General features: G+C 42.3%; 1 protein-coding gene across 1 annotated transcript in view; it reads left to right on the top strand.

Annotated features, from left to right (window-relative positions):
• The window catches only part of COL4A1 (collagen, type IV, alpha 1), a 153,340-nt gene extending 138,793 nt beyond the window's left edge, over positions 1-14,547 (top strand). The window contains exons 47-52 of the mRNA XM_011989780.1: positions 273-371; positions 1,389-1,601; positions 2,437-2,614; positions 8,107-8,221; positions 10,851-11,023; positions 13,064-14,547. Of these exons, the coding sequence (XP_011845170.1) occupies positions 273-371; positions 1,389-1,601; positions 2,437-2,614; positions 8,107-8,221; positions 10,851-11,023; positions 13,064-13,145 (860 nt within the window). The 3' untranslated portion in view covers positions 13,146-14,547. The remainder of the gene's footprint in view (positions 1-272; positions 372-1,388; positions 1,602-2,436; positions 2,615-8,106; positions 8,222-10,850; positions 11,024-13,063) is intronic.
• The last annotated feature ends 10,916 nt before the right edge of the window (positions 14,548-25,463 follow it).

The raw sequence follows: 25,463 nt of genomic DNA, 5'->3' as shown, positions 1-25,463 counted from the left end.
TGCCTTCTCCAAACCAATCTGCCAAACAGCGAGAAACCAGGGAGAACTCAGAACGAGGTGGCCAAACACACCCCCAGCTGAATATCCAGCTGCTTCTGCCAAGTCTGTACTCGGCTTTGTGGGAAGCAGCTCCTGGCTGTCCAAGAAAACGTTCTCGTCTACAGTGAGACTACGCTTGCTTCCTTGAACACTGAGAAGGACATTTAAGAAGGGAAGAAAGAGATACAGCTTACTGCCATACGGGATCATAAATTATTTTTCCTCTGCCTCAGGTGTTACAGGATTGGTGGGTATACCTGGACCTCCAGGTATTCCTGGGTTCGACGGTGCCCCTGGCCAGAAAGGAGAGATGGGACCTACCGGGCCTACTGGTAGGTTGTGAGACTTCCAACCTAATTACCCTCGACCGGGATCTTTGGGACAGAAGCAGCAGACCCAGGCATGGGGGGGCAGCAAAATGAAGTTGGGTGTATTACTTGACAGATTTCTGAAGAAGTCTGTTTCTTAGAAGAAATAGGATCAAACAGAAGAGCTGAGGAAGTGTCCTTCTTTCTGTGTAGAGACAGATATTGATCAAAGCATACGCTTCCCAGATGTTGTTGAAAGGCAGCCAATAGGGGCGGCCCATGTGGTTTCCTAAGTGGGATGTGAGCTGCAGCTATGAAAATTCTATTTCAGCAAAGGACAAGGGAAAGTCGAAATGAGTATAATGCCATCTCTGGCCCAAAGGCATGGGATAAACTTGATCTCCTTCCTTAGGAGAAGGGACACTCGAGTGTTCCATGAAGGCTGTGATGCAGAAGGCTGAGGCTGCTGACTAACTGAACAAAGAGCTCAGCCCAGCTGACCTGCGCACAGTTTGGCACGTGGCACAGTTAGAGAGGGGACAGAAGCAGGCCTTGCCTGAGAGGTCCCCTACGGCTCCATTTCCACACGTAGGCTTTGGGCTGCTATAGAAGAGAAAACGCCTTAAGATGAGGTTGTTTAATAATTCTGTGATAATCCTCCGCAACAGGAGCCCCACACTTCCATGTGAATGACATGCACAGAGTCACGTCATTCATTTTCATTTATTCAAATGTCCATTTTCATATATGTCACATATTCATTGAACTGAATTGTTCAGGCATCTGCTCTGCACCAAGGACCGTGCGTATAAAAATGTTTTGAGGTGGCAGGTGAAAAGAAAAAGTCAAGACACCACGAAGGAGGCAGGCAGCTGTATTTAGTTAGCCATGCATTCTTTTTAGACTTTTTTGGTAACATGAATAGGTAGGATACTTTGTGGAAATATAAAATATTGAAAACTCTTTGGAGCAAATGATTTTGAAAGCCTTCAGGGGAGCGTGTTTGCAATTAGAGAAACTAATTTGTCTCCTGTCTTCCAGGTCCAAGAGGATTTCCAGGTCCACCAGGCCCCGATGGGTTGCCAGGGTCCATGGGGCCCCCAGGCACCCCATCTGTTGATCATGGCTTCCTTGTGACCAGGCACAGTCAAACAATAGATGACCCACAGTGTCCTTCTGGGACCAAAATTCTTTACCATGGGTACTCTTTGCTCTACGTGCAAGGCAACGAACGGGCCCATGGCCAGGACTTGGGTAAGAAGCCTGCAGATCCACACATCCATTCAGTGTAGGTGTGTTGAGTGCCTTCGGTGTGCAGCGCTGGACTCGCCTCTGCTGCTGCACTGAGGGCAGTAGCCAGTGAAAAAGCAGCCCGGCCCCATTTCTCTCCATTGATTACAAATAATCAGTTCAACAGCTGCTGTGTTACTAATGGCAAGCCAAGAAATGTGGAGACTGAATGTTCAAAAATCTTTAAATTAATAAAACTTTAGATCTCATCTTCAAATTACCAAGTGGGCTCAAGATTCCTGGAGTGCACTTAATATCTTGCATTAATGCAACTTAACCATTGCTCTTTGTAAAAAATGTCCACGTTATCCTGTCTGAAATTCTGTACGGCTGCTGAGCTTTGAGCTCTGCTCCTCTAGTTTAGGTCAGCAGAAAGCTACATATCTGTCCTCATTATCTTAGCCTGCCCCAGATAACCTCCAGCAAACTGTGTTTTAATTTTCTCTACCTTTAACTTTTATCAGGGTTAGAATCAGCAAGCTGCTATAGAAAGAGCATCTCTGCATTTTCTGCAAAACTATTGTTAAAGACATTGCCCAATTTGTTACTGTCCATTGTACAATGAACCGTATGTTAAGTTCCTTCTAGAATTCAGCTTTAGGAAAAGGTTTCTTTGTGCTGGTAAACTGGTTTTGTTTCCTTTCATCAAAAATGTCCTACAGAATCCTTTATACATTTCCATTTCCGTGATTATGTTGATTACATGTTTTTGCTTGTTGTCCAGCTGAAATCTACTTTACATAGAGATAGATTGTGAATTATAAAGAAAACATCTCACATTGTCTTCTCGCTTGTCTAGGCACGGCCGGCAGCTGCCTGCGCAAGTTCAGCACAATGCCCTTCCTGTTCTGCAACATTAACAACGTGTGCAACTTTGCATCACGAAATGACTACTCATACTGGCTGTCCACCCCCGAGCCCATGCCCATGTCAATGGCACCCATCACGGGGGACAACATAAGACCCTTTATTAGTAGGTGAGTCGAGCATTTGTAGGAACAAATGCATAATTGAAGAGGAAAAGTGTCTAGTCTGGACAAACGTATTTTTTCTATTTTTCTCCAAAACATTCAATCCATTGTCATTTAGTTTATTATTTGTGATATCTGAGTTTTGTAATGGAAATCAACCATAAAAATTACTTGACGTAGAAGTCAGTTGGCTGGGCACAGAGGCTGGTGCCTGTAATTCCAGCACTTTGGGAGGCTGAGGCGAGAGGATCGCTTGAGCCCGGGAGTTCAAGACCAGCTTGGGCAACATGACGAGACTTCATCTCTCCAAAAAATACAAAAGTTAGCTGGGTGTGGTGGCGCGAGCCTATGCTTCCAGCTACGAGGGAGGCTGAGGAAGGATCCCTTAAGCCTGGGATGTTGGGGCTGTAGTGAGCTGAGACCACGCCACTGCACTCCAGCCTGAGCAACAGAGTGAGACCCTGTCTCAAAAAGCAAAAAATAAAAAGTCAGTTATTGTGTTTTAAAATTATGGTGCAGAACCATGGTGAGATAATACCGGGCTTGCAGAGAGAATTTCCGTTTTACCTCCTCACTGTGCTGGTTAGCTTTCCTCCTATAAGCAAAGTGATGTCACTGGATTCTTCAGCCAGTGTCGGAACAGTGTTTCTCAATCTTTCTTTTTTAAAAAATAGTAACTTCCCCAAGGAGCCTTTGAAGACATTGTTTTCTGAATCATCCCTGCCCCTATGAATTTTTTTAGAAATTATTTTTAATTTTGGTAAAATGCACATAACATAAAATTTACCATCTTAATAATTTTTCAGTGTGCAGTTCAGTGGCATTAAGTACATTTGCATTGTTGTTTAACCATCACCACCATCTGTCTCCAGAACTTTTTCATTTTCCCAAACTCAAACTGTCCCTATTAAACACTGACACCATATCCCTCCTCTGGTGACCCCAATTTTACTTTCTGTCCCTGTGAATTTGACACCTGTAGACACCTCATGTAAGTGGAATCATATGATATTTTGCCTTTTGTCACTGGCCTATTTCACTCAGCATAATGTCCTCAAGGTTCATCTACATTATAGCGTGTGATAGGATTTCTTTCGTACTTAGGGCCAAATAATATTTTGTTGTGTGTAGGTGCCACGTTTTGTTGATCCATTCCTCTGTCAATGGACACTTGGGTTTTGTCCACGCCTCAGCTATTGCGAACAATGCTGCTATGAACATGGGTGTGAAAATATTTCTTTGAGAGCCTGCTTTTAATTTTTCTGGATGTATACCCAGAAGTAGAATTGTGGGATCATATGGTAATTCTATTTTTAGTTATTTGAGAAACCTCCATGCTGTTTTCCACAGTGGCCGCACCCTTTACATTCCTGCCACAGTGCACAGGGTTCCAGTTGCTCCACGTCCTCACCAGCACATGTCGTTTTCTGCCTTTTTGATAGTAGCCATCCCAATGGGTGTGAGGTGGCCCCTGTGAAATTGTAGTACCGCAGACATACTGTATATCTCCTCTGTTTGTGTATTGTATGTCTGTCTGTGCTTTATACATAAAATTATACAGATTTATACATTTAAAAATTATACAATGATACACACAGTCCCAGTGCCACCAGTTTTTGCTCCCTTGGGTGATATTGTACCCATTGAAAATGCATGTGTTTGGCTCAGCGATTTCCCTTAAGTGTTTATCCGCACTAATATCTGAAGTATGTTTTCAGACCCCAGGAGCCTCCCTGATAGGAAGTAAGATGGGAAACTGAAATTATTACGACTGAAAGTAACATGACTGTTCTCTCTTTGCCTCTTTCCGTCTAATTACAAGTTTATTGCTGGCCGGGTGCAGTGGCTCACGCCTGTAATCCCAGCACTTTGGGAGGTTACGGCAGGTGGATCACCTGAGATCAGGAGTTCGAGACCAGCCTGGCCAGCATGGTGAAATTTCATCTCTACTAAAAATACAAAAATTAGCTAGTTGTGGTGTTGCATGCCTGTAATCCCAGCTACTCGGGAGGCTGAGGCAGGAGAATTGCTTGAACATAGCAGGCGGAGGTTACAGTGAACCAGGATCGCACCATTGCACTCCAGCCTAGGTGACAAGAGCAAAACTCTGTCTCAAAAAAAAAAAAAAAAAAAAAGGTTATTGCTTAGAAACACTCAGAAATAATAGGAAAGTGGCCAGTGAACAAATTCATTTGACTAAGAAGCTATTCTGTAATTTTACTTTTTACGTATTAAGATAATAAATTTTAAAAAAGATTAAAAGGTTTTTATATTCCCTTTAAAGAAATCAGCAGTCTTTGAATATGAAGAAAGATGTAGCAGTATCAGCTAAGAAGTGCCCTGCATTCAAGAGAAAAGGGAAAAGGGAAGCAGATGCTTGGAATCACCCCTGGAGCTCCTGCCCAGCTGCCCTAGGCTGTGCCTTTAGCCCAACTCCTTTCATTAGATGAACATGCCCTGTTTCGGGGAGGACTAGGGTTATGTGCCAGGCAGGTCCTGGCAGATCACAGTTTAGTGAGAGAGCTATGTCACGTGGGGCCATGGACCAGAGGGCTGGAAGGCGCCTCCTATGTGGGAAAATCTTAGATCTTTGATCCCCTTACATTAAACTATCTACTGACCGTTTTCTTAGATTTTTTTTTTTTGAACTATGAGAAAACTTATTTTATTGATGTTAAAATGGAGAATATCATTCATGACACTTCCTGAATGGCGCTTTTCAGAATGCAGGCAATACTTCACCTGTGCGAGTGGCTGCCAGATATTGACTGTTTTGAGACTTTTCTTGCTCAGAACCATGCCTGATAACTAGAAGGAAAAGTAACAACTTTTGTGGGTTTCTCTTTTTAGCTTCCTTTACACAACAGGTAGAAAAAGACTGTTCATTGGTATGTTTCCTATTTACTTTCTTGACAACGTTAACATTTGACCTTGATTCCGAGCTCCTTGACAGGAGCTCTGGCGTGCCTTGGTGGTATTCCAAAAACAGGTCTCAGAGAAGCTGCATGTCTGAGACCGGCATTGCTCTGGATGCATTCCTTTCAGTAAAACAGCCCTGGTCTGTGGGCACCAAGAGTCTGAGGTTTCTGTATGTTTTAATCCTCAGACGGGCTTGTAAAACCAACTTGGAGCTGCTAAACCTTAGAGTCTACGCAAGGGGCACGGCATTTCCCACTTCATGTGTAATTGGACCAGAAAGTCCTGGAATGTCCCAGGACTTTACATTTCCAGATTTTTACGTCTGTTAGTTGACATCTCGAAGCTCAGCAGGAAGAGACCTTCCCAGGCGTGTACTTGAAGCCGCTGCCTTTGCATCATGTCTGCCTCTACTTCCCTGTTGTAGAGAGGCTGCCCCTTTGTCCCTGTCTCTGAGCAGGCAGGTTTCCATGGTTACTGAACTTAGTGGTTTCCCACGACTTCTCAGGACTTACAGGTTCCTTCCCAGGTCTTCCCTTTAGGGAGGTCCGAAAGCTAAATTTTAGAAACAGCAAATGACACAAAAGCCTTCATTTTGAGCAGAAAAGGTGGCAATTTTACTGCTTTCATCCTGATAGCAGGGCACCATTTTCTAAGTACTTTCTAGCTTTCTGCAGTCAAGACTCACGAGATAAATACTGATTGCTAATTGCTCTGACGAAAAGACCACTGGATTGAGAGCAAGGAGAAGTGCATTTTAGTTCTGTCTTGGACACAACTAACCCTGGCCTTAGTTTCTTCATATGCAATATGGAGAATGTGGCCATGTGAATTTTAAGGAATCACACAGCTCTTTAAGCCTGCAATGGGGCAGGACCACCCTCTCTATAGACCCTTGAAGCCCTCAGCCCAGAGACCGTCTGAAAAAGACAAAACGCTTCGCTCCAGGCTGTATTTCTAGGTCTGTGTCTAGCAAACAGATGGTGGCAGATGTATGAGGCCAATTTCAGTCACTGTTGTTTAAGTGAACCTTTTAATTCATCTGCATTTGGGTGAATAAAATAGAAAATTGCACACACCACACATACACACACGCACGCACACACACATGTCCATGGAAAATCAAATGACTCATTCAGCCCTATTCCCCCTTCTGATCCACTTTCATGCAAATGTCCCAATATAACTAGGTGTAATTATTAACACCGTTTATAGTCATTTATCAGCATTGTTAACACTCTGTTCATTTTGTGACTCGAATGTAATTATTCACTGTTGGTGTTTAATTTTTTTTTTTAAAACAAAGCATTATCCCACCATCAAGGGTTCCCTTCATTGAAAGGGTCTTAGTCAGAGCACTGTGCTGTGTTAATTTATTTCTGGTGCAGTCCCAAGCCTGAGCTGAATCAGCCTGGCTTGGGGGGCATCCTGTCCTTGGGAGGGTCCTCTGCGGGTCACTTCAGCTGCAGTGGATACTGATGGCCTCAGACCTTGGACAGCTGAGCCAAGGGGGCAGACCAGAAAACAAGTTTCCCGCAAGAGGCCCACGTGGACATGCAGCCTCAAGTTCATTAAAGCATGCATTATTTGTCTTCGTTACTCAACTCACTAAGTGCATTTTTTATACTAAAGATTATTCATAGCTTCAAACAAACTGTTGCATTCCAAAAGGAGTAGCTCTTGGATTTCACCAGCATTTTTTCTGAAGCATTTATTGTGCTTGTGGAAATACATACTCATTGTCGAAAGATTGGAAAACACTCAAATGCCTGAAGGAGAAAAGCCGCCTGTAACCCCAGCCCCTCTGGGAGAGCCACTGTTAGAGCTTTGCCTTCCTATTTTTCCCTTCTGCGAGACAGTTAAATAACTCGTGTTGGATCTATTTTTTAAACAATTTTTTAGAGGCAGGTCTCGCTTTGTTGCCCAGGTCAGAGAGCAGTGGCACACAGGCAGGCCAAACATAGCTCCCTGCAGCCTTGAACTCCTGGCCTCAGGCAGTTCTTCTGCCTCAGCCTCCCTAGTAGCCGGGAGTACAGGCTTGTGTCCTGCTCTAATTTTTTCTTCTGTTTTTGAGATGGAGTTTCACTCTTGTTGCCCAGGCTGGAGTGCATTGACACGATCTCAGCTCACTGCAACCTCCACCTCCCAGATTCAAGCGATTCTCCTGCCTCAGCCTCCTGGGTAGCTGGGATTACAGGCATGTGCCACCACGCCCAGCTAATTTTTTGTATTTTTAGTAGAGACAGGGTTTCTCCATGTTGGTCAGGCTGGACTTGAACTCCTGACCTCAGATGATTCGCCTGCCTTGGCCTCCCAAAGTGCTGGGATTATAGACATGAGCCACCGCACCCGGCCATCCTGCTCTATTTTTGAATTGAATGTTTTAATCCTGAGACAGGCTTATAAAACCAACAGGGAGGTGCTAAACCTCAGAGTCTAAGCAATGGGCACGTTTCCCACTTAATATGTAATTGGACCAGAAAGACTGAGTGAGGGCGTTGAGTGTTGGTCATGGGGCAGTGCATGGAGGGCGGCCTCTGCCCTGCGCCCTGCTGTGCTGAGTGTCTCTGCTGCACTTCCAGGTGTGCTGTGTGTGAGGCGCCCGCCATGGTGATGGCCGTGCACAGTCAGACCATTCAGATCCCACCGTGCCCCAGCGGGTGGTCCTCGCTGTGGATCGGCTACTCTTTTGTGATGGTAAGTGTCTGGGGAGATACTGTGTATCCTGGGAAGAGCCCCACTTTCGCCCCATAGTCGCCTCTGTCTGGTGCCTCCATACCTCGGGGTTCTCTGCATCTCGCTGCTTAAGCCCCTCCTTCTTCCTCCAACCGTCCCCTTCCAAAGCATGCCTGGAAGCCTGGCCTGCTCTGCCTGGTGACAGCAGGGGTCTCCAGCACCAGCCAGAACACTCCTCTGCTCAGAGCCAGGGTAGCTGGGATGAGCATCTTCCTGGAAATGCAGGCCCAGGCCTCTGCTTCCCTGTGGCTGCTCTACTCAGGTGCTCTACAGCTCCGTTCCAGCACCAGCAATATGAACAGCTTCTCTATACAACCTGCTTCTCCATACAACCAGCTTCTCTCTATGAGCAGCTTCTCCATATGACCAGCTTCTCTCTGTGAGCAGCTTCTCTACATGACCACCTTCTCTATGTGAACAGCTTCTGTATATGACCAATTTCTCCATATGAGCAGCTTCTCTATAAAACCAGCTTCTCCATGTGACCAGCTTCTCTATATGACCAGCTTCTCTAAACAAAGTCGAGGCCTCTTTCAGGGAAAGGAGGAAGACAGCCTGCACATAGAGAGTACACATTCTACTACAACACAAACGAGCTGGAAAGCAGAAGCTTGAGTTAGGGAGAGAACACCCGAGGGCTGGCTGTGGCCTCCACGAAGGCTCTCCTGGGCCAGTGCTGCCTGGGACCCTTCCCATGGGGCAAGGACTGCTCTCCTAGCCCCAGGGCTTCCCTTCCCCACAAAAGTCAATTGAAACGGAAAACAAGGCCCCTGTTTGATACGCTCATTGTAGCTTGTTTTCTTCTGTTACCTCAGTTGGCAGTATTGATTAAATATATACAAGCCGTGAACTTGTAAGATCAGAGTTATCCCGGAATTTGCCAATTCCCAGTAAACGACTCTACACACACATCTGCATTGTCACTGGAAATCCTAGTCCCATCTTCACACTGTCAGGAATGGGCGAGTTGTACATTTGACCCACAGATGAACATTATTTATCATCTGACTGACAGGGGACAGGGCTTCATAGCTATTTTCTTCTGTAAATTATTCCAATTGTAGAAAAAATTGGCAGGAAAACATTTTTTTTAATGTTTGAGTGAGGACGCTGAGCAAAGATAACGAGAAAACTGATGGGTGGTGTGGCGTCTGCCCTGCGCCCCAGCCATGTGGAGGGTCTCTGCTCCACCTTCCGGACGTGCTGTGTGCGAGGTGCCCACCATTGCGATTTCCTTCTACTGGATTTTTCTTGTGCTTTTCTACGCATTTTTCCAAGTGTAGAAAAAGTTGGCAGGAAAGCAATTTTTAAAATGTTTGTGCACATATACAAGTTTGATTGTATGATTTGCTGGGTTGATTGTACTGCAGTTAGACTCTTCACGTTGCAGCACCACCACCAGATTAACAGGTTGTTCCAATAATTTGAAGTGCTGCATTGTAACTACTTTATCGAGAGAGGCAAAAAGGTTGAACATGCAGTATAGAGAAATCAGGACACTAACAATGATATAAGCATGCCATTTTCATTAAAAGGTAGATTGGATTTGCCACTCCATAATTATAAGAAATACTGAGTGGAATCTCTGTGTGTCAGGGAAAGTCCGGAGTTGCATTGAGGAACCACGGGAAAGCCGTTGTCACCCCAAACCCTTGTCCGGGTGTCACAAAGACCTGAAACAGTGATTGCCCATAATTTCTCGAAATCAGGAGCAAACAAAAATAATGACGTTCTAGAGAACAGTGTCTCCCAGCACCTCCTCTGAGTTCTCAGGACGATGGCTCTGGTCTGGAAGTCCCTGTCCTTGCCTCTGCTCTGCCTTCAAGCTGTGTGATCCTGGTCAGATCCCAGACTGTCCTCATCTGGGAATCAGTGGAGTTAGCCTTATCCTCAAAGGTCCCTTGTGTCTCCAAAATTCCAGAGTTCACATTTCCCATATCTGAAATAATAGTCATGGGGATCTGTCGTAATGTCTTAGTCAAGGTTGTATGTCATTCATTTTAAGGTCTTGATTTCTGAGTACAGGAAGGTCCTACTTAAACCTGCTAGACCAAAATGCAATTTGATAAAGTTATAGTAGTCGCTATTTTTTTCTCTTACTCTTGTTTTTCTCTATTTTTAAAGAAAAAAAAAATTGAATGATTATTCTTTACCTTAAGATAAATAGCCTCTAATATAGCAAATACAGGAATGCATTTGTAAAATCTGATTCCACATCCGTTGTTTGCAACATTATTTGAACATTTTGGCTGTTGTCTCATGCCCCACATTAGAATGGGTTGGAGTGTTTCAAATCTAATACATAGTGAGCTCTTCTTTAAACTCTAATAAAGCTGGGCTGGTCATCTATTTGGGGGGCAGCCGTTAGATGATCCCTGGGGCCATGTTCAGCACTATGGGGCCCCAGCCATGCAGGCACTGGCTCGGCGGCCAGCCCGAGAATTTGGGCACAGAGTGTGTCTTGTGGTGACCACATGAGGCTGCAGTGTGTGGCTTTCCAGAGGGACACCCTGGCGCCTTCCTGGGAAGGATCGATCTCTCCCAGTGTTTGAGGAGGGAACCTCTGACTCACGGCTTGTCTGTCCCGCAGCACACCAGCGCTGGTGCAGAAGGCTCTGGCCAAGCCCTGGCGTCCCCTGGCTCCTGTCTGGAGGAGTTTAGAAGTGCGCCATTCATCGAGTGTCACGGCCGTGGGACCTGTAATTACTACGCAAATGCTTACAGCTTTTGGCTCGCCACCATAGAGAGGAGCGAGATGTTCAAGTAAGTGGGAGCGCTGCTTTTTTGCAGGGTGCTGGCCCCTTTGTGACTTTATTTTTTAATCATCCACGATCCATAACATCTTCCAAAGCAAAGTCTCGAAGAACAAATGTAATGAACATTTGATGCTGTTCGACATGGGCAGATCACCGAGATGATTTTCAAAGGCGGACCTTGAGTCATAGGTTTAATTTTTTCATAAACTGAAGAACCGTGAAAGAAAAAGGTCACTTTCCATTTTTTCTAGGTGAATGTACTAAAATGTAATTAAAGCAACTGAAATCTCCAAACAGAGCATGTTTGAAATACAGTATATTTAATAATCCCGGGGAAAAGAAGTGAGCAGCATTCATTTTCATGCCATTTATAACACCGATCGTAATGTACACTTGGTGTAAGTTCTGAGTGACTTCACAAGGTATTTTTTTAGACTTGTGCAAATAAAAATTCATTTCAGCACAAATTCAGCTGAAATTGAGAGGGAAGACCCTTCCTTCCTTTTCCATTACCAAAATCTCACCTTTAAAATGACTGTCCCAAGTGGCTACTAACCTTGCTGGAGTTGACCGGGAGCCGGGCCGGTCCCCGAAGGCCAGGAGCGCATAATGAATCCTCTATCCAGAGCCCCAGCTGCAGCCCTGCTGGAGCCAGTGCAGGAGGCTGACAGTGCAGGAGGCTGACAGTGCAGGAGGCTGGCAGTGCAGGAGGCTGGCGGTGCAGGAGGCTGGCAGTGCAGGAGGCTGACAGTGCAGGAGGCTGACGGTGCAGGAGGCTGGCGGTGCAGGAGGCTGGCAGTGCAGGAGGCTGACAGAGCTGGCACAGCTGCTCACTGTTCGTTTCCAAAACAAGTGCTTCTCACCCCTGGAGATAAGCCTTTCGTCTTCACCTTTTTGGAGAGAATCATATGGAACTCTGCTGTGATCCTGTCTCTTTCTAGCTTAGATAGTAAGAGACAGAACGACATACTCACTCCTCTAATTCGTTACTCATCCAAGAAGTGCCGCGTGCCTAACTGGTGGTTTATTGGAGCCTTTCAAGGCACTGGAAACTTGACATCAATGCTGCAGATAGAGTTTAGCCATTCACTACCAAAATGAGCACACTTTGTTCATGCCTCAGCCCCTGCAGTGTCCTCTTATAGGGTTGATTGGTAATGATGGGTTTTGTTTTTTTTTTTTTAACCAGCAGCCTGACACAATAAACTAAAATGTTTTCCCAAAGCAAATTAGGTAAGATCCCATTAATTTAAATAATAAACTTGAGGGTACTGGAATTTGCACCAAAAGTTGCTAAAACAAGCAGCCTCAATTTTAGGATGAGGCACTCTCATAAATGGCTATTTTAATTTAATTTAATTTTTTAAAAATTTTAATAGAATTTTCTCAGTACCAATTTTAGTTCAGATTTTACCTTTTCAACAATCAAAATAATGCAGAGTTTCTAAGCTTGAGAAACATTTGGGACATTAAATGTCTTTCCCTCTTTTTGGCCTCAAAGCAGACCACAGAAATCCTTCAAAAGCTATAAAAGTATTTTGAGGTCTAGGGAATTACTCCAGATTTATTACTCATCACATCATTCCACAAATATTTAGTGAACATTTACTGTGTGTGTCAAGTGTTGCAGAGAAGAGTAATATCTTCTTCTTACCTTGGAGGAGTTTATGATCTAATGGAGGAGAAAGGACCAAAAGTGAAATTGTAGTACAAGGAGGCAGGTGGCACAGAGGGGAATGGCGAAGGCTTCGGAGCCAGACCGATGTGGCGGGACTTCAGCTCTGCCCTAAGGGGCTGTGGGCACTGGGGCAGGTGTTAGGGCCTGGGTGTGCAGATGGTAGGTAACCCTCAGTGTTCTGTGTGCCCTGCACCCAGCACATGCCTGCTCATGGTAAGGTGGACAGCAGTGACTGGGTGGTACCAGGTTGGGGCCTGATGCCAGGGGCTGGCCTGACCCCTTAGACATTTCTGAGCAGGGCCAGGACTGCCATGTTTCTGATGTGTTGTGAAATGATGGCCAATGGTCTGCCTCTGTGTTGTATTTTAGGAAGCCCACGCCGTCCACCTTGAAGGCAGGGGAGCTGCGCACGCACGTCAGCCGCTGCCAAGTCTGTATGAGAAGAACATAATGAAGCCTGAGTCAGCTAATGTCACAACATGGTGCTACTTCTTCTTCTTTTTGTTAACAGCAACGAACCCTAGAAATATATCCTGTGTACCTCACTGTCCAGTATGAAAACCGTAAAGTGCCTTATAGGAATTTGCGTAACTAACACACCCTGCTTCATTGACCTCTACTTGCTGAAGGAGAAAAAGACAGCGATAAGCTTTCAATAGTGGCATACCAAATGGCACTTTTGATGAAATAAAATATCAATATTTTCTGCAATCCAATGCACTGATGTGTGAAGTGAGAACTCCATCAGAAAACCAAAGGGTGCTAGGAGGTGTGGGTGCCTTCCATACTGTTTGCCCATTTTCATTCTTGTATTATAATTAATTTTCTACCCCCAGAGATAAATGTTTGTTTATATCACTGTCTAGCTGTTTCAAAATTTAGGTCCCTTGGTCTGTACAAATAATAGCAATGTAAAAATGGTTTTTTGAACCTCCAAGTGGAATTACAGACTCAGTAGCCATATCTTCCAACCCCCAAATATAAATTTCTGTCTTTCTGCTCTGTGTGGTACTATGCAGCTGCTTTTGCAGAAATCACAATTTTCCTGTGGAATAAAGATGGTCCAAAAATAGTCGAAAATTAAATATATATATATATATTAGTAATTTATATAGATGTCAGCAATTAGGCAGATCAAGGTTTAGTTTGACTTCCACTGTTAAAATAAAGCTTACATAGTTTTTTTCCTTTGAAAGACTGTGCTGTCCTTTAACGTAGGTTTATAAAGACTAGGATATTGAATGTGAAACATCCATTTTCATTGTTCACTTCTAAACCAAAAATTATGTATTGCCAAAACCAAGCCCAGGTTCATGAATATGGTGTCTATTATAGTGAAACATGTACTTTGAGCTTATTGTTTTTATTCTGTATTAAATATTTTCAGGGTTTTAAACACTAATCACAAACTGAATGACTTGACTTCAAAAGCAGCAACCTTAAAGGCCGTCATTTCATTAGTATTCCTCATTCTGCATCCCGGCTTGACAAACAGCTCTGTTGAATCACAGTATCAGTATTTTCACACGTAAGCACATTGGGGCCATTTCCGTGGTTTGTCACGAGCTGTGTTCACAGACCTCAGCAGGGCATCGCATGGACCGCAGGAGGGCAGATTCGGACCACTAGGCCTGAAATGACAGTTCACTAAAAGTCTCCAAAACATTTTTAAGACTACTAAGGCCTTTTATGTAATTTCTTTAAATGTGTATTTCTTAAGAATTCAAATTTGTAATAAAACTATTTGTATAAAAATTAAGCTTTTATTAATTTGTTGCTAGTATTGCCACAGACGCATTAAAAGAAACTTACTGCACAAGCTGCTAATAAATTTGTAAGCTTTGCATACCTTAGATCATTTTCATTTTGCACTTCTTCCAAATGAGAGTCACAGACTGGGGGTGATTTATAGTGACTACAACAAGGAAAAAAAGATTGGTGTTCTCCATCTCTTCCTCTTTCGTCGCCTCCTCACTCCCTCCTTTGCATCCTTCCATCTGTCCCCCAAGACAGCTGTCATCCATCTCTCCATCCATCCATTCATTCACTGTATAAATGCCACTTCCCAGGCATTGGTTAAATACAAGATAAACAGAGATGAATAGCACGCATATATAGCCATTAAGTGTGAATCCACTGGGGGGTTAGAACTGAGATTTTAGTTATATTAGGAGTGAAGCAGAGGGCTGGATTCCAAGTATTACTTGATGTAGCAAAAAAAAAAAAAAAAAAGATGACAGATCTCTTTTCCCTAATGACTGAAGCTTCAGTTTGAACTGGATCAGAATATAGTCCACGGAGAATGAGTGTGTGACTGAATACTCAGAAAAAAGCTCTCAATATGCTGATGTTCTCAGTTAACTCACCCATCAGAGCCATGGTGAAGACAAAGGACAGAATGTGAGCATGCAGCACAGTGCTCCAGGCAGGTCATGCGGCAGGGACCCGATTCGCCACCTTTGCCGCACTTCTGACAAAAACAGTGAAAAGTGTTCTTTGGTCTCCTTAGTATATGGAAGGGTAGAGAAGAAAATTAAAATCATTAGGCTTAGTTTCTACTGAAGTTACTGAGAGGTAACTGAAGTTATTAAGAGCCACTTTAGAGCATTTCGTACATGTAGATATATTTTGCGTACAAAATTTTGTACGCTATATATATATATATGTATAAAGTTCATTTATCATGTCTGTTATATGCAATTTAGTATCTCTAGGAAAGTACAAAGAAGATAATATGACACTGTAGATCTCAATATTCAAATCCCATGCATCTTATACCCATTATTCGGAAAGCAGTTTTTATGTTTTTTAAATTAACTTACAGTAAAACTGACTTATTTTGATGTACAGTTCTATGAATTGTGAACTTACAAATAGGTTCACATACCCATAACCAAATCAGCACGCAGAACAGTTTCATCACCTAAAAACCTTCAAACCTGTACTATGTAGAACAGTCAGGTACCCTAACCTGGTCATCAACCATGGAACTCTTCCCCCATCATAGATCGTCTATTCAAGAATGGAAGAATAGACTTGAAACTGTCTTCTTACTCGACATAATGTATCTGACATTCCTTCAAGTCGTTATGTGTATCAATAGTTTATTCCTTTCTATTGCTGAGCGGAATGGCATTTTATACACATACCACCCTTCACTTACCTATTCACCTGTTGAAGGATATTTGGGTTGTTTCTGGGTTTTGGTGATTATAAATAGGAATAAACATTCACATTCAGGTTTGCCTGTGAATGTAAGTCTTCATTACTTTAGGATAAATGCCCAGTACTAAGACAGCTGTGTCATAGGGGAAGTATGCATTTAATGTTCTAAGGAGCTGCCAAACCATCTTCTAGGATGGCTGCACCATGCTGCCTTTCCTCCAGCAACCAGTGGGAGCTCCAGTGGCTCCACATCCCCTCCAGTATTTGGCATTGCCAGCAATTTGTGTGTGTGTGTGTGTGTGTGGTCTTCTCACAAGTATATAGTGGCATTAACTATGGTTTATTTGCATTTCTCTAATGATTAATGATGATGAACAGTTTTTGGCTGTCTGTATATCTTGTATATCCTTTTTTTTTAAAAGTGTCTGTTAAACCTTTGCTCAGTCTTTTTAAAAATTTTATTTTATTTTGTTTTATTTTTAGATGGGGTCTTACTCTGTTGCCCAGGCTGGAGTGCAGTGGCATGATCTCGGCTCGCTGTAACCTCCACCTCCTGGGCTCAAGTGATCCTCCCACCTCAGCCTCCTGAGTAGCTGGGACTACAGGTGTGTGCCACGCATCCAGCTAATTTTTTTTGTATTTTTGTAGAGACTGGGTTTCACCGTGTTGTCTAGGCTGGCCTCAAACTCCTAGACTCAAGTGATCTGCCCACCTCGGCCTCCCAAAGTGCTGGGATTACAGGTGTGAGCCATCATATCCAGCCCCTTTGCTCAGTTCTTCGGTTGGGTTGCTCGTCTTCACACTGTTGCATCCTGAAAGCTATTCACATATTCTGGTTACAAGTCCATTTTTGGATAAGTGATTTGCAAATTCATCCACTTAATGATGTCTTTCACAGAGCTAAACTTTTTTGCTTTTTAAAATTTCAGCTTTTATTTGAGACACCGCGGTGTACATATGCAGGATTGTTAGATAGGTGTATAGTGCCAGATGGCGAACATAGTACCCAGCAGGTAGCTTTTCAACCCAGGCCCCGTCCTCCCTCCCCGCTCTAGTGTTCTGCAGTGTTGACTGCTTCCCTGTTTATGTCCATGTGTAAAGCTAAAGTTTTTAATTTTGATGATATCCAACTTACCAATTTGTGTTTTCTTCCACTGGACATGCTTTTGCTATTGTGGTTGAGAACCTGCTGATACACCCTAGCTCACAAATATTTTCTCTTGCATTTTCTTCTCAAAGTTTTAAGGTTTTACTTACTACATTTAGATTTGTAATCCATTTTTTAATTGATGAAATTCACATAATGTAAAATGCACCACGTTAAGGTGAACAATTCAGTGGCATGTAGTATATTCACAATGCTGTGCAACCACCTGTGTCCAGTTCTAAGCCACCTGCTTCTAGTACTAAACCAGCTTCATCTAGCGCTAAACCAGCTTCATCTAGCACTAAACCACCTACATCTAATTGTATACCAGCTGCATCCAGTACTAAATTACCTGCACCTAGCATTAAACCAGCTGCATCTAGTGCTAAACCACCTGCATCTAGCGCTAAACCACCTACATCTAGCACTAAACCACCTACATCTAGTGTAAACCAGCTGCATCTATTTCTAAACCACCTGCATCTAGTTCTAAGTAATCTGCATCTAGTTCTAAACCACCTGCATCTGGTACTAAACCAGCTGCATTTAGTTCTAAACAACCTGCATCTAGTGCTAAATCACCTTTAGTTCTAAACCCCAGCATCTAGTACTAAATCAACTGCATCTAGTTCTAAACTAGCTGCATCTATTTCTAAACCACCTGCATCTAGCTCTAAACCACTTGCATCTAATTCCAAACCAGCTGCATCTAGTTCTAAACCATCTGCATGTAGTTCTAAATCAGTTGCATCTCATACCAAACCACCTCCATCTAGTACTAAACCACCTGCATCTAGGACTAAACCACTTGTATCTAGTACTAAACCACTGTGTCTAGTTCCAAAACATTTTAATCACACCAAAGCCCCATCCCCATTCAGAAGTCACACCCCATTCCCTCCCTACCCCTCTGTCCCTGGCACACACCAGTCTGCTTTCTGACTCTATACATTTGCCTACTCTGGATATTTCATACAGTGCATGACTTTCGTGTGTGCTTTCTTTCAGTTAGCATGATGTTCTCAAGGTTATCCACATTGTGGCATGCATCAGTACTTCAATCACTTTTATGGCTGTATAATTTCCATCATGTAAATATGCTACATTTTGTTTATCCGCTCACCCATTCATGAACATGTGAACTATCTTGATCTTTGGCTACTGTGACTAGTGTTGCTGTGCACATGCATTTGTTTGAGTTCCTGTTTTATTTATTTATTTATTTTTTGAGACAGAATCTTGCTCTGTCACCCAAGCTGGAGTGCAGTGGCATGATCTGGGCTCACTGGAAGCTCCGCCTCCCGGGTTCACTCCATTCTCCTGTCTCAGCCTCCCGAGTAGCTGGGACTACAGGCGCCCGCCACCATACCCAGCTAATTTTTTGTATTTTTAGTAGAGATGGGGTTTCATCGTGTTAGCCAGGATGGTCTCGATCTCCTGACCTCGTGATCCACCTGCCTCAATTCTCTAGGGTATCCACCTAGGAATGGAATTGCTGAGTCTGTGTTTAACTTTTTGAGGAACTGCCAAACTCTTTTTCCACAGAGGCTGAACTGTTTTACACTCCCACCAACAGTGATGTGGGCTCCAATTCCCCTACGTCCTTGCCCACATTTATGATTTTCCAATTTTTGATTATAACCATCTTAGTGGATATGAAGGGGTCTTGGTTTTGATTTGCATTTTCCTAATTTTTCATGATGCTGTGCATCTTTTCAATGTGCTTCTTGGCCATTTATACATTGAGTAGACATTTGAAATGTTTACTCAATTTCTTTTCCATTTTAAATTAGGTTGTCTTTTTGTTATTTATTTACTTTTGAGAGGGTCTCACTCTTTCACCCAGGCTGGAGTGCAGTGACACAATCATGGCTTATTGCAGCCTCCACCTCCCAGGTTCAGGTGATCCTCCCACCTCAACCTCCTGAATAGCTGGGACTACAGGCATGCACCACCACACTCAGCTAATTTCTCTAAAGTTTGTAGAGATGGGGTCTCACTATGTTGCCAAGAATGGTCTCAAACTCCTGGGCTCAAGCGATCCTCCTGCCTGGGCCTCCCAAACTATTGGGATTACAGTTGTGTGCCTGATCCGTCTTTTTGTTGTTTACTTGTAAGCATTCCTCATATATTCTGAATAGTAGACCCTTATCAGATACATGGTTTGCAAATATATTTTCCTATTATGAAGATTGTCTTTTTACTTTCTTAAGTGCACAAAAGTTTTTAATGTTGATGAAGTACAATTTATCTATTTTTCATCTGTTGCTCATGCCTTTAGTGTCATATCTAAGAATCCATTGCCAGATCCAAGGTCGAATATTTACTCCTATGTCTTCCTCTTTCTATTTCTTCCTTTTCTTATTTCATCCCCCTACACACACACACACCTCTTTTTCTTTTTCTTGCCTTTTTTGTACTCTCCAGAATTTTTAGTACAACGTTAAATTGGTGTGGTGAATATGGGCATTCTTCCCTTGTTCTTGATCTTAAGAAAAAAGCATTTAGTCCTTCATCATTAAATATGATGTTAACTACAGGGTTTAAAAACAAAAAACAAAAAAACAAAAAACAGATACCTGTATCCCTGTAAGTATCATGAGTGGATATCAAATGTTGTTGAATACCTTTTCTGCATCAATTGACATGATTGTATGGACTTTCTTCTTCAGCTTGTTGAAACAGTGGATAATAGTGATTGATAATCAAAGATCAGACCAGTTTTACATTTCTGGGATAAAGCCCACTTGCTCATGGCATATTATTATTTTTATATATTGAGCATTTCGTTTGCTAGTACTTACTAGAGTTTCTTGTGTCTGTGTTAGTGAGAAAAATTGCTTTTAACTTTATTTTCTTATATTACCTTTGGCTTTTCTATCAAATAATGCCATTTGCAAAAAAAGAAAGAAAATGAGCTAGGAAATGTTCCCCCATCTCTTCTGTTTTCCAGAAGACATTATGTAGAGTTGTTATTTCTTTTTAGATATTTAATAGAATTTGTCAATAAAACCATTTGGGCCTGTAAATTTCCTTTCTTGGTAGGTTTTCAACTATAAATTTAAATTACAAGTAGTTATAGGACTATTCAGGATACCTATTTCATCTTGGATGAGTTAGATTACTTTTTCTTTCAAGGATTAGTTCATACTAAGTTGTTGTATTTGTGTCTAGGGTTATTCCTAGTATTCTATTATCTCCATGTCTGTGAAGCCTGTAGCAGCATTTATTATTTCTTTCCTGACATTGAACATTTTCATCTTCCATCTTTTTCTTTGTCAAATTCATTAGAAGTTTGTCAATATTATTGATCTTTTCAAAGAACCAGCTTTTGGATTTATTGATTTTTTTCTATTTTTCTGCCTTCAATTTCATCAATTTTTTTCTCTTATCTTTATTATTTCCTTTCATGTTCTTATTTTGTGTTTATTTTCCTCTTCTTTTTCTAGTTTCTTAAGCTGTAAGCTTACATGATTAATTTGGGACTTTTTTCTTTTTAAACGTAAGCATTTGATGCTATATATTTCCCTCTAAGCACTGATTTACCTGCACCCCATGGATTGTGTTATGTTGTATTTACATTTACATTCAATTCAAAATAAGTTTTAATTTCTTTGATTCTTCCTTTGATCCACAGCTTATTTGGAAGTATGTTGCTTAATTTCCAAATGTTTGTAGATTTTCGGTTATATTTCTATTTTTGATATCTGGTTTAATTTCATTATGATCATAGTACATACTACATATGCTTTCAATAATTGTGCATTTGTTAAAGTTTCTTTTATTCTTTCTTGGTGAATGTTCCATGTAAAATTGAAAAGAATATGTATTCTGTTAGTGTTGGATAGATTGTTCTATAAATGTAGTTTATGATCCACTTGGTTGATGGTATTGTTCAGTTTTTTTTTATATCCCTGTGATTTTCTCTCTATAGTTCTGTCATTTACTGAGAGATGAATGTTGAAGTTTCCAGTGTTTTTTACGGATTTTAAAATTTCTCCTTTCAGTTGGAACAGTTTGCTTTTTCTATTTTTAAGTTCCATTATTAGGGGTGTGCACAGTTAGTATTGTTCTGAATTCCTGGTGAGTCAAGTCTTTTACCATTATACTATCTGCTATTTTATGTCTGGGAATTAGTTTTTGCCCCAAAATCTACTTTGTCTGATATTAATATAGCCACTCCATCTTTCTTTTGATTGCTATTTGCTTGATAAGTCTTCTCTATTTTTTATTTGTATCCTATCCATATTCTTATATTTGAAGCGAGGCTCTTGCTGACAGCATATAGTTGGGTCATATTTTTCAAATCTGTTCTGGCAGTCTTTGTCTTTCAATTAGTGTGTTTAGACTGGGCTTGTGTTTAAAGCAATTATTGGTACGTTTGGATTTAAGTCTAGCTTTTTATTATTGGTTTTCTATATGCTACTGTAGATTTTTTCTTTTTCTGCCTTTTTTGTTATTTACACATTTTCTAGTTTGCTATTTTAGCTTACTTGTGTTGTTTCCTACATTGATATATTTTTAAAACCCAAAAGAAGAAAAGTCTTTCATATTTACCCAGCTATTTCCCATTTATATTTTACTTCCTTTAGTCTTGATATTTCAAAATATCTTTTAGTATCATTTTTCTTATGTTCAAAGAACTTCCCTTAACAATTATTTTACAGAAATATGTATTCTTTTAGTTTTTCTTCACTTCAAAAATGTCTTTATTTCACCTGTACTGGGTATTTTTTTCCACTGGACATAGAATTCTAATAGTTCTTCACCTTCAACAATTTAAATCTATTGTTTACTTTCTTTCCTTCTGGCCTCTATTCAGTTTCTGATAATAAACCCTGAGTCATTCAAATTAGTGTTCCTCTCTAAGTAATGTGCTATCTCTGGCTACTTTTAGGATTTCTCTTTCTTTTTAATTTTCAGACATTTAATTATGACGTGTCTGTGTGTGGACTGGGTTCTTTAGCTTTGTGCGTCTGTAGATGTATTTCTTTCTCTTATGGAAAATGTTAGTGTTTGGGTGTTTTTGCAGGCAATGATTGGGTCAGGTTCCGGGCTGCAAGTTTCTATTCACCTTTTATAGGTACATCTGTTTTTGCAGTACTATTCAGATCTGTCCTGCATGCGTGCCTGCCAGTGGCCTTTCTGGGTGTGGGCAGTGTGGGCAGTTTTCAGTTTGGGAGCTGTTTAGAGTCAGATCTATGCATGCACACATCAAAGATGAGTCCAGGAGTCCATGAACAATTTTACAGGGTCTCCTTCCCTCATTCCACCCTCCCCCTGAACTCCCCATTACTTTTCAGTTCCTAACATTCCTCTTGTCGACATCTTGTTTCTAAAATTGGGTCTTTACTTACTCTGCACATAATTTCTGTGGCTGCAGCCATATCTGGGCTAAACAGCAGGAGAACTGGAGAAAAAATATGGTAAAATTCTCCTGATTTGGTGGTACATCTAAATCTGGTGATGGTTATAAACAAAAGAAAATAAAATGGTTCAACTTTGGTCATTTAAAAAATCTTTTCACTCTCTTTTCTAAAGTTTGAACACACCATAATCTACTGATTAAGTTAACCATCATTCATGGGCTTCTCCATTTTAATGGCTGTATGCTGGCTCTTTCCATGCATTTTTTTCATTCTAGCTAACTGGACTTTAAATTACATGCATTGGCTTGTACTCATTTGGGGTACCATCACTTTCACACCAGAACTCTTAAACCCTAAGGCTCAGTGCACCCATCCTGTATCTGAACCCGAGTCATTTTGTTGTCCTCATGAAACTAGACAAATCTGAGTGCAGATTCTGACTCTGCCACTTACAAACTTGTGACCTTGGGTAAGATATAAAACTTCACAGAGATCTGCACAAATTAGGTCATTTTTACTTGTAATTCTTCCAAATCAGAATCATAGACTAAGAAGGATTTACAAAAAAAGGGAAAACCTGTTTGGCTGTATCACTCACCATCCTTTTACTCATTCTCTGCTCCCTTCCATCTGTTCCTTCCATCCACTCATCCATCCATCACCATCCATCCATCCATCCATCCATCCATCCATCATCCATCCATCCATCCATCATCCATCCATCCATCATCCCTCCATCATCCATCCATCCACCATCCATCCATCCATCATCCATCCATTCATCCATCCATCCATCCATCCATCCATCATCCATCCATCATCCATCCATCATCATCCATCCATCATCATCCATCCATTCATCATCCATCCATCATCCATCCATCATCCATCCATCCATCCATTCATCCATCCATCCATCCATCCATCCGTCCATTCATCTGTTCATCCATCCATGTATCTATCTATCTATTTATCCATCCATCCATCCACCCATCCATCTCTTCATCATTCATATTCTGCATGCTTATGATTTCCCAAGTACTGAATTAGGTACAGGATAAATGGAAATCAATAATGTGGGGTCCTTAAGAAGTGTTGTGCAAAAAATCAATAAATAATTGTGGAAGAAACCTGTAATTTGTCAGGTTAAGGAACTAAAAAAGTAGTTATGCAATAGATAGAGGGAGGTTGACGGTTGGATTATAAATGGAATAACAGTTTCCCACTTCAGAATGTTGCCTTGAAGATTAAATGAGAAATATGCAAGACGAAGTGCACACGGCAGCTCTTCCTTCATCCAAGCCTCGAGCAAAGCCCAGGGATGCAATGTCACGGCACAGCCCTTGCCTCAGGAGACTTTACACCAGTGTGGATTGTTTTCCTCTCTCTTTCTGCATTTTCCTTTACACATGAGTCTAAATTATTCTGAGGATAATTTTGTGGTAAACTTCATTTCTACCTGAATGACAAATTCGCCATATGTAAATCCCACGAAGCAAAAGTATCGTTTAGTTTTATTGGACCTAAGATGATCTCTCTGCAATATTAAAAGGTGTCCCCTAAAGTAATTATTAAGTATCTGAGGTTTTGTTAATAACCTTTGTTATTCCAGATTTAAGAGATGTTTTCAAGTCGTGTTCTAAGAAGCTTCTTATCCTTATCCTTCTGATCATTTGAGTTATACCTGTCTGACTCTACTATATCTCCCTGCTGGTTTGATGAAAGACAATTTCACATACTGTGGAGGTCATCAGTCAATCTAATGTTTATTAATCATCCCCTCCTTTCACATGGCCTTCTCTGGACCCCTTGGGAGGAGACAAGGTAATAAATCCTATCCTCCCTCCCAGGTTCATGATCATTTGGATAGACAAGGTATATATAGAGAAAATATTTAATAATTAGAGTCCAGAAGGATAGACTTTGCAGTGAACTTCAACATCTCAAGCCCCCTTCTTCTCCCACTTCCAAACCACACTGAATCACGCGGAGAAGTGAAAATATCTTTTAAACACATCAAGAGAAAAATATTTCACAAGCCTGTTCGATAACTTTCTGAAAAGTCATTGTTCAGGGTGCTGCTTAAATGATCTTTCTGCGTCTGCCCAAGGCAAGGCCCCTCCAGCTCTGAAAGGATGCAGAGGGCAGGCCGTTGTTCCCTTAAAAGCCCACACGCATCAATCACCTGGTCATCCAGCACTCAGTCAGCTCTGCAGCAGAACGTTTCTAAATGATTTTGACTGCAAGATTTTCCGCCAGCGGGTCCACGTGGGAACCTCTCCCTCTGGCTCTCCTTACACCTCCACATGGGTGCACACAAGACCCCAGCCTCTGGAGAGATGGAGACGGAGGGCGCTTCTGGAGAGAGGAGATCTGTTGGGGCTGGGGTCTCTCCAGCCCTGCACGTGGCACCCTGTGAACTCACAGACTTTCATACCAGCTCCTTCCCTGGTCCTCAGCCGTTTCCTCCGTGCAATTCAGGTCAATGGTCACCTGAACATTTGTTTTGACAGTCACAAATTCCCAGAAACAGAGAAACGGAACTCGCTAGCGACGTTATGTGGATGAGTTTGCTTTAGGCTGGAACAAGCCTTGCCTTTGGGTAACGGGCTTCCGGGTGCGCTCTGGCACGCTGTGTGCGCGCGGGAGGCGGTCACCTGGGTCCCCAGGGCGCGCGCGCCGCCTGCCTGCCTGCCCCGCGCGCACCTGCAGGAGGCTCCGGCGCGCTCCCTCCCTCCCGCGCTGCGCTGCGAAGGGCGCGGGAGAGGGGGCTTCTAGCAGCGCTGAATCACTTTCCCACAGCCTCTGCGTGGGGAGCGCTTCCTCTGATGCACGCCCTATTTGTACTTCCTGAGTGCGCGTGGACTGCGGGCCCTGCTCGCCGCAGACTTGCCCGAAATAGCAGCGCGCGGGCTCGGCTCCCCGCGCCGCCCGCAGCATCTGCCTCCCCCTCCCGCCTCGTGGGCAACCGGGCGCGGCTGAGTCACGGTGACACTGAGTCACTCGCTAGCGTCAGGAAATGCCTTTTTTAGACTTCCAGTTTGAAATGGAGCAGCAGGTGACTTTTTAAATTCGGTTTTGTGTTTTA

The sequence above is a fragment of the Mandrillus leucophaeus genome, unplaced genomic scaffold (assembly GCF_000951045.1).
Source record: "Mandrillus leucophaeus isolate KB7577 unplaced genomic scaffold, Mleu.le_1.0 Scaffold363, whole genome shotgun sequence".
Taxonomy (NCBI): Eukaryota; Metazoa; Chordata; class Mammalia; order Primates; family Cercopithecidae; genus Mandrillus; species Mandrillus leucophaeus.
This window is presented reverse-complemented; position numbering and strand designations above follow the sequence as displayed.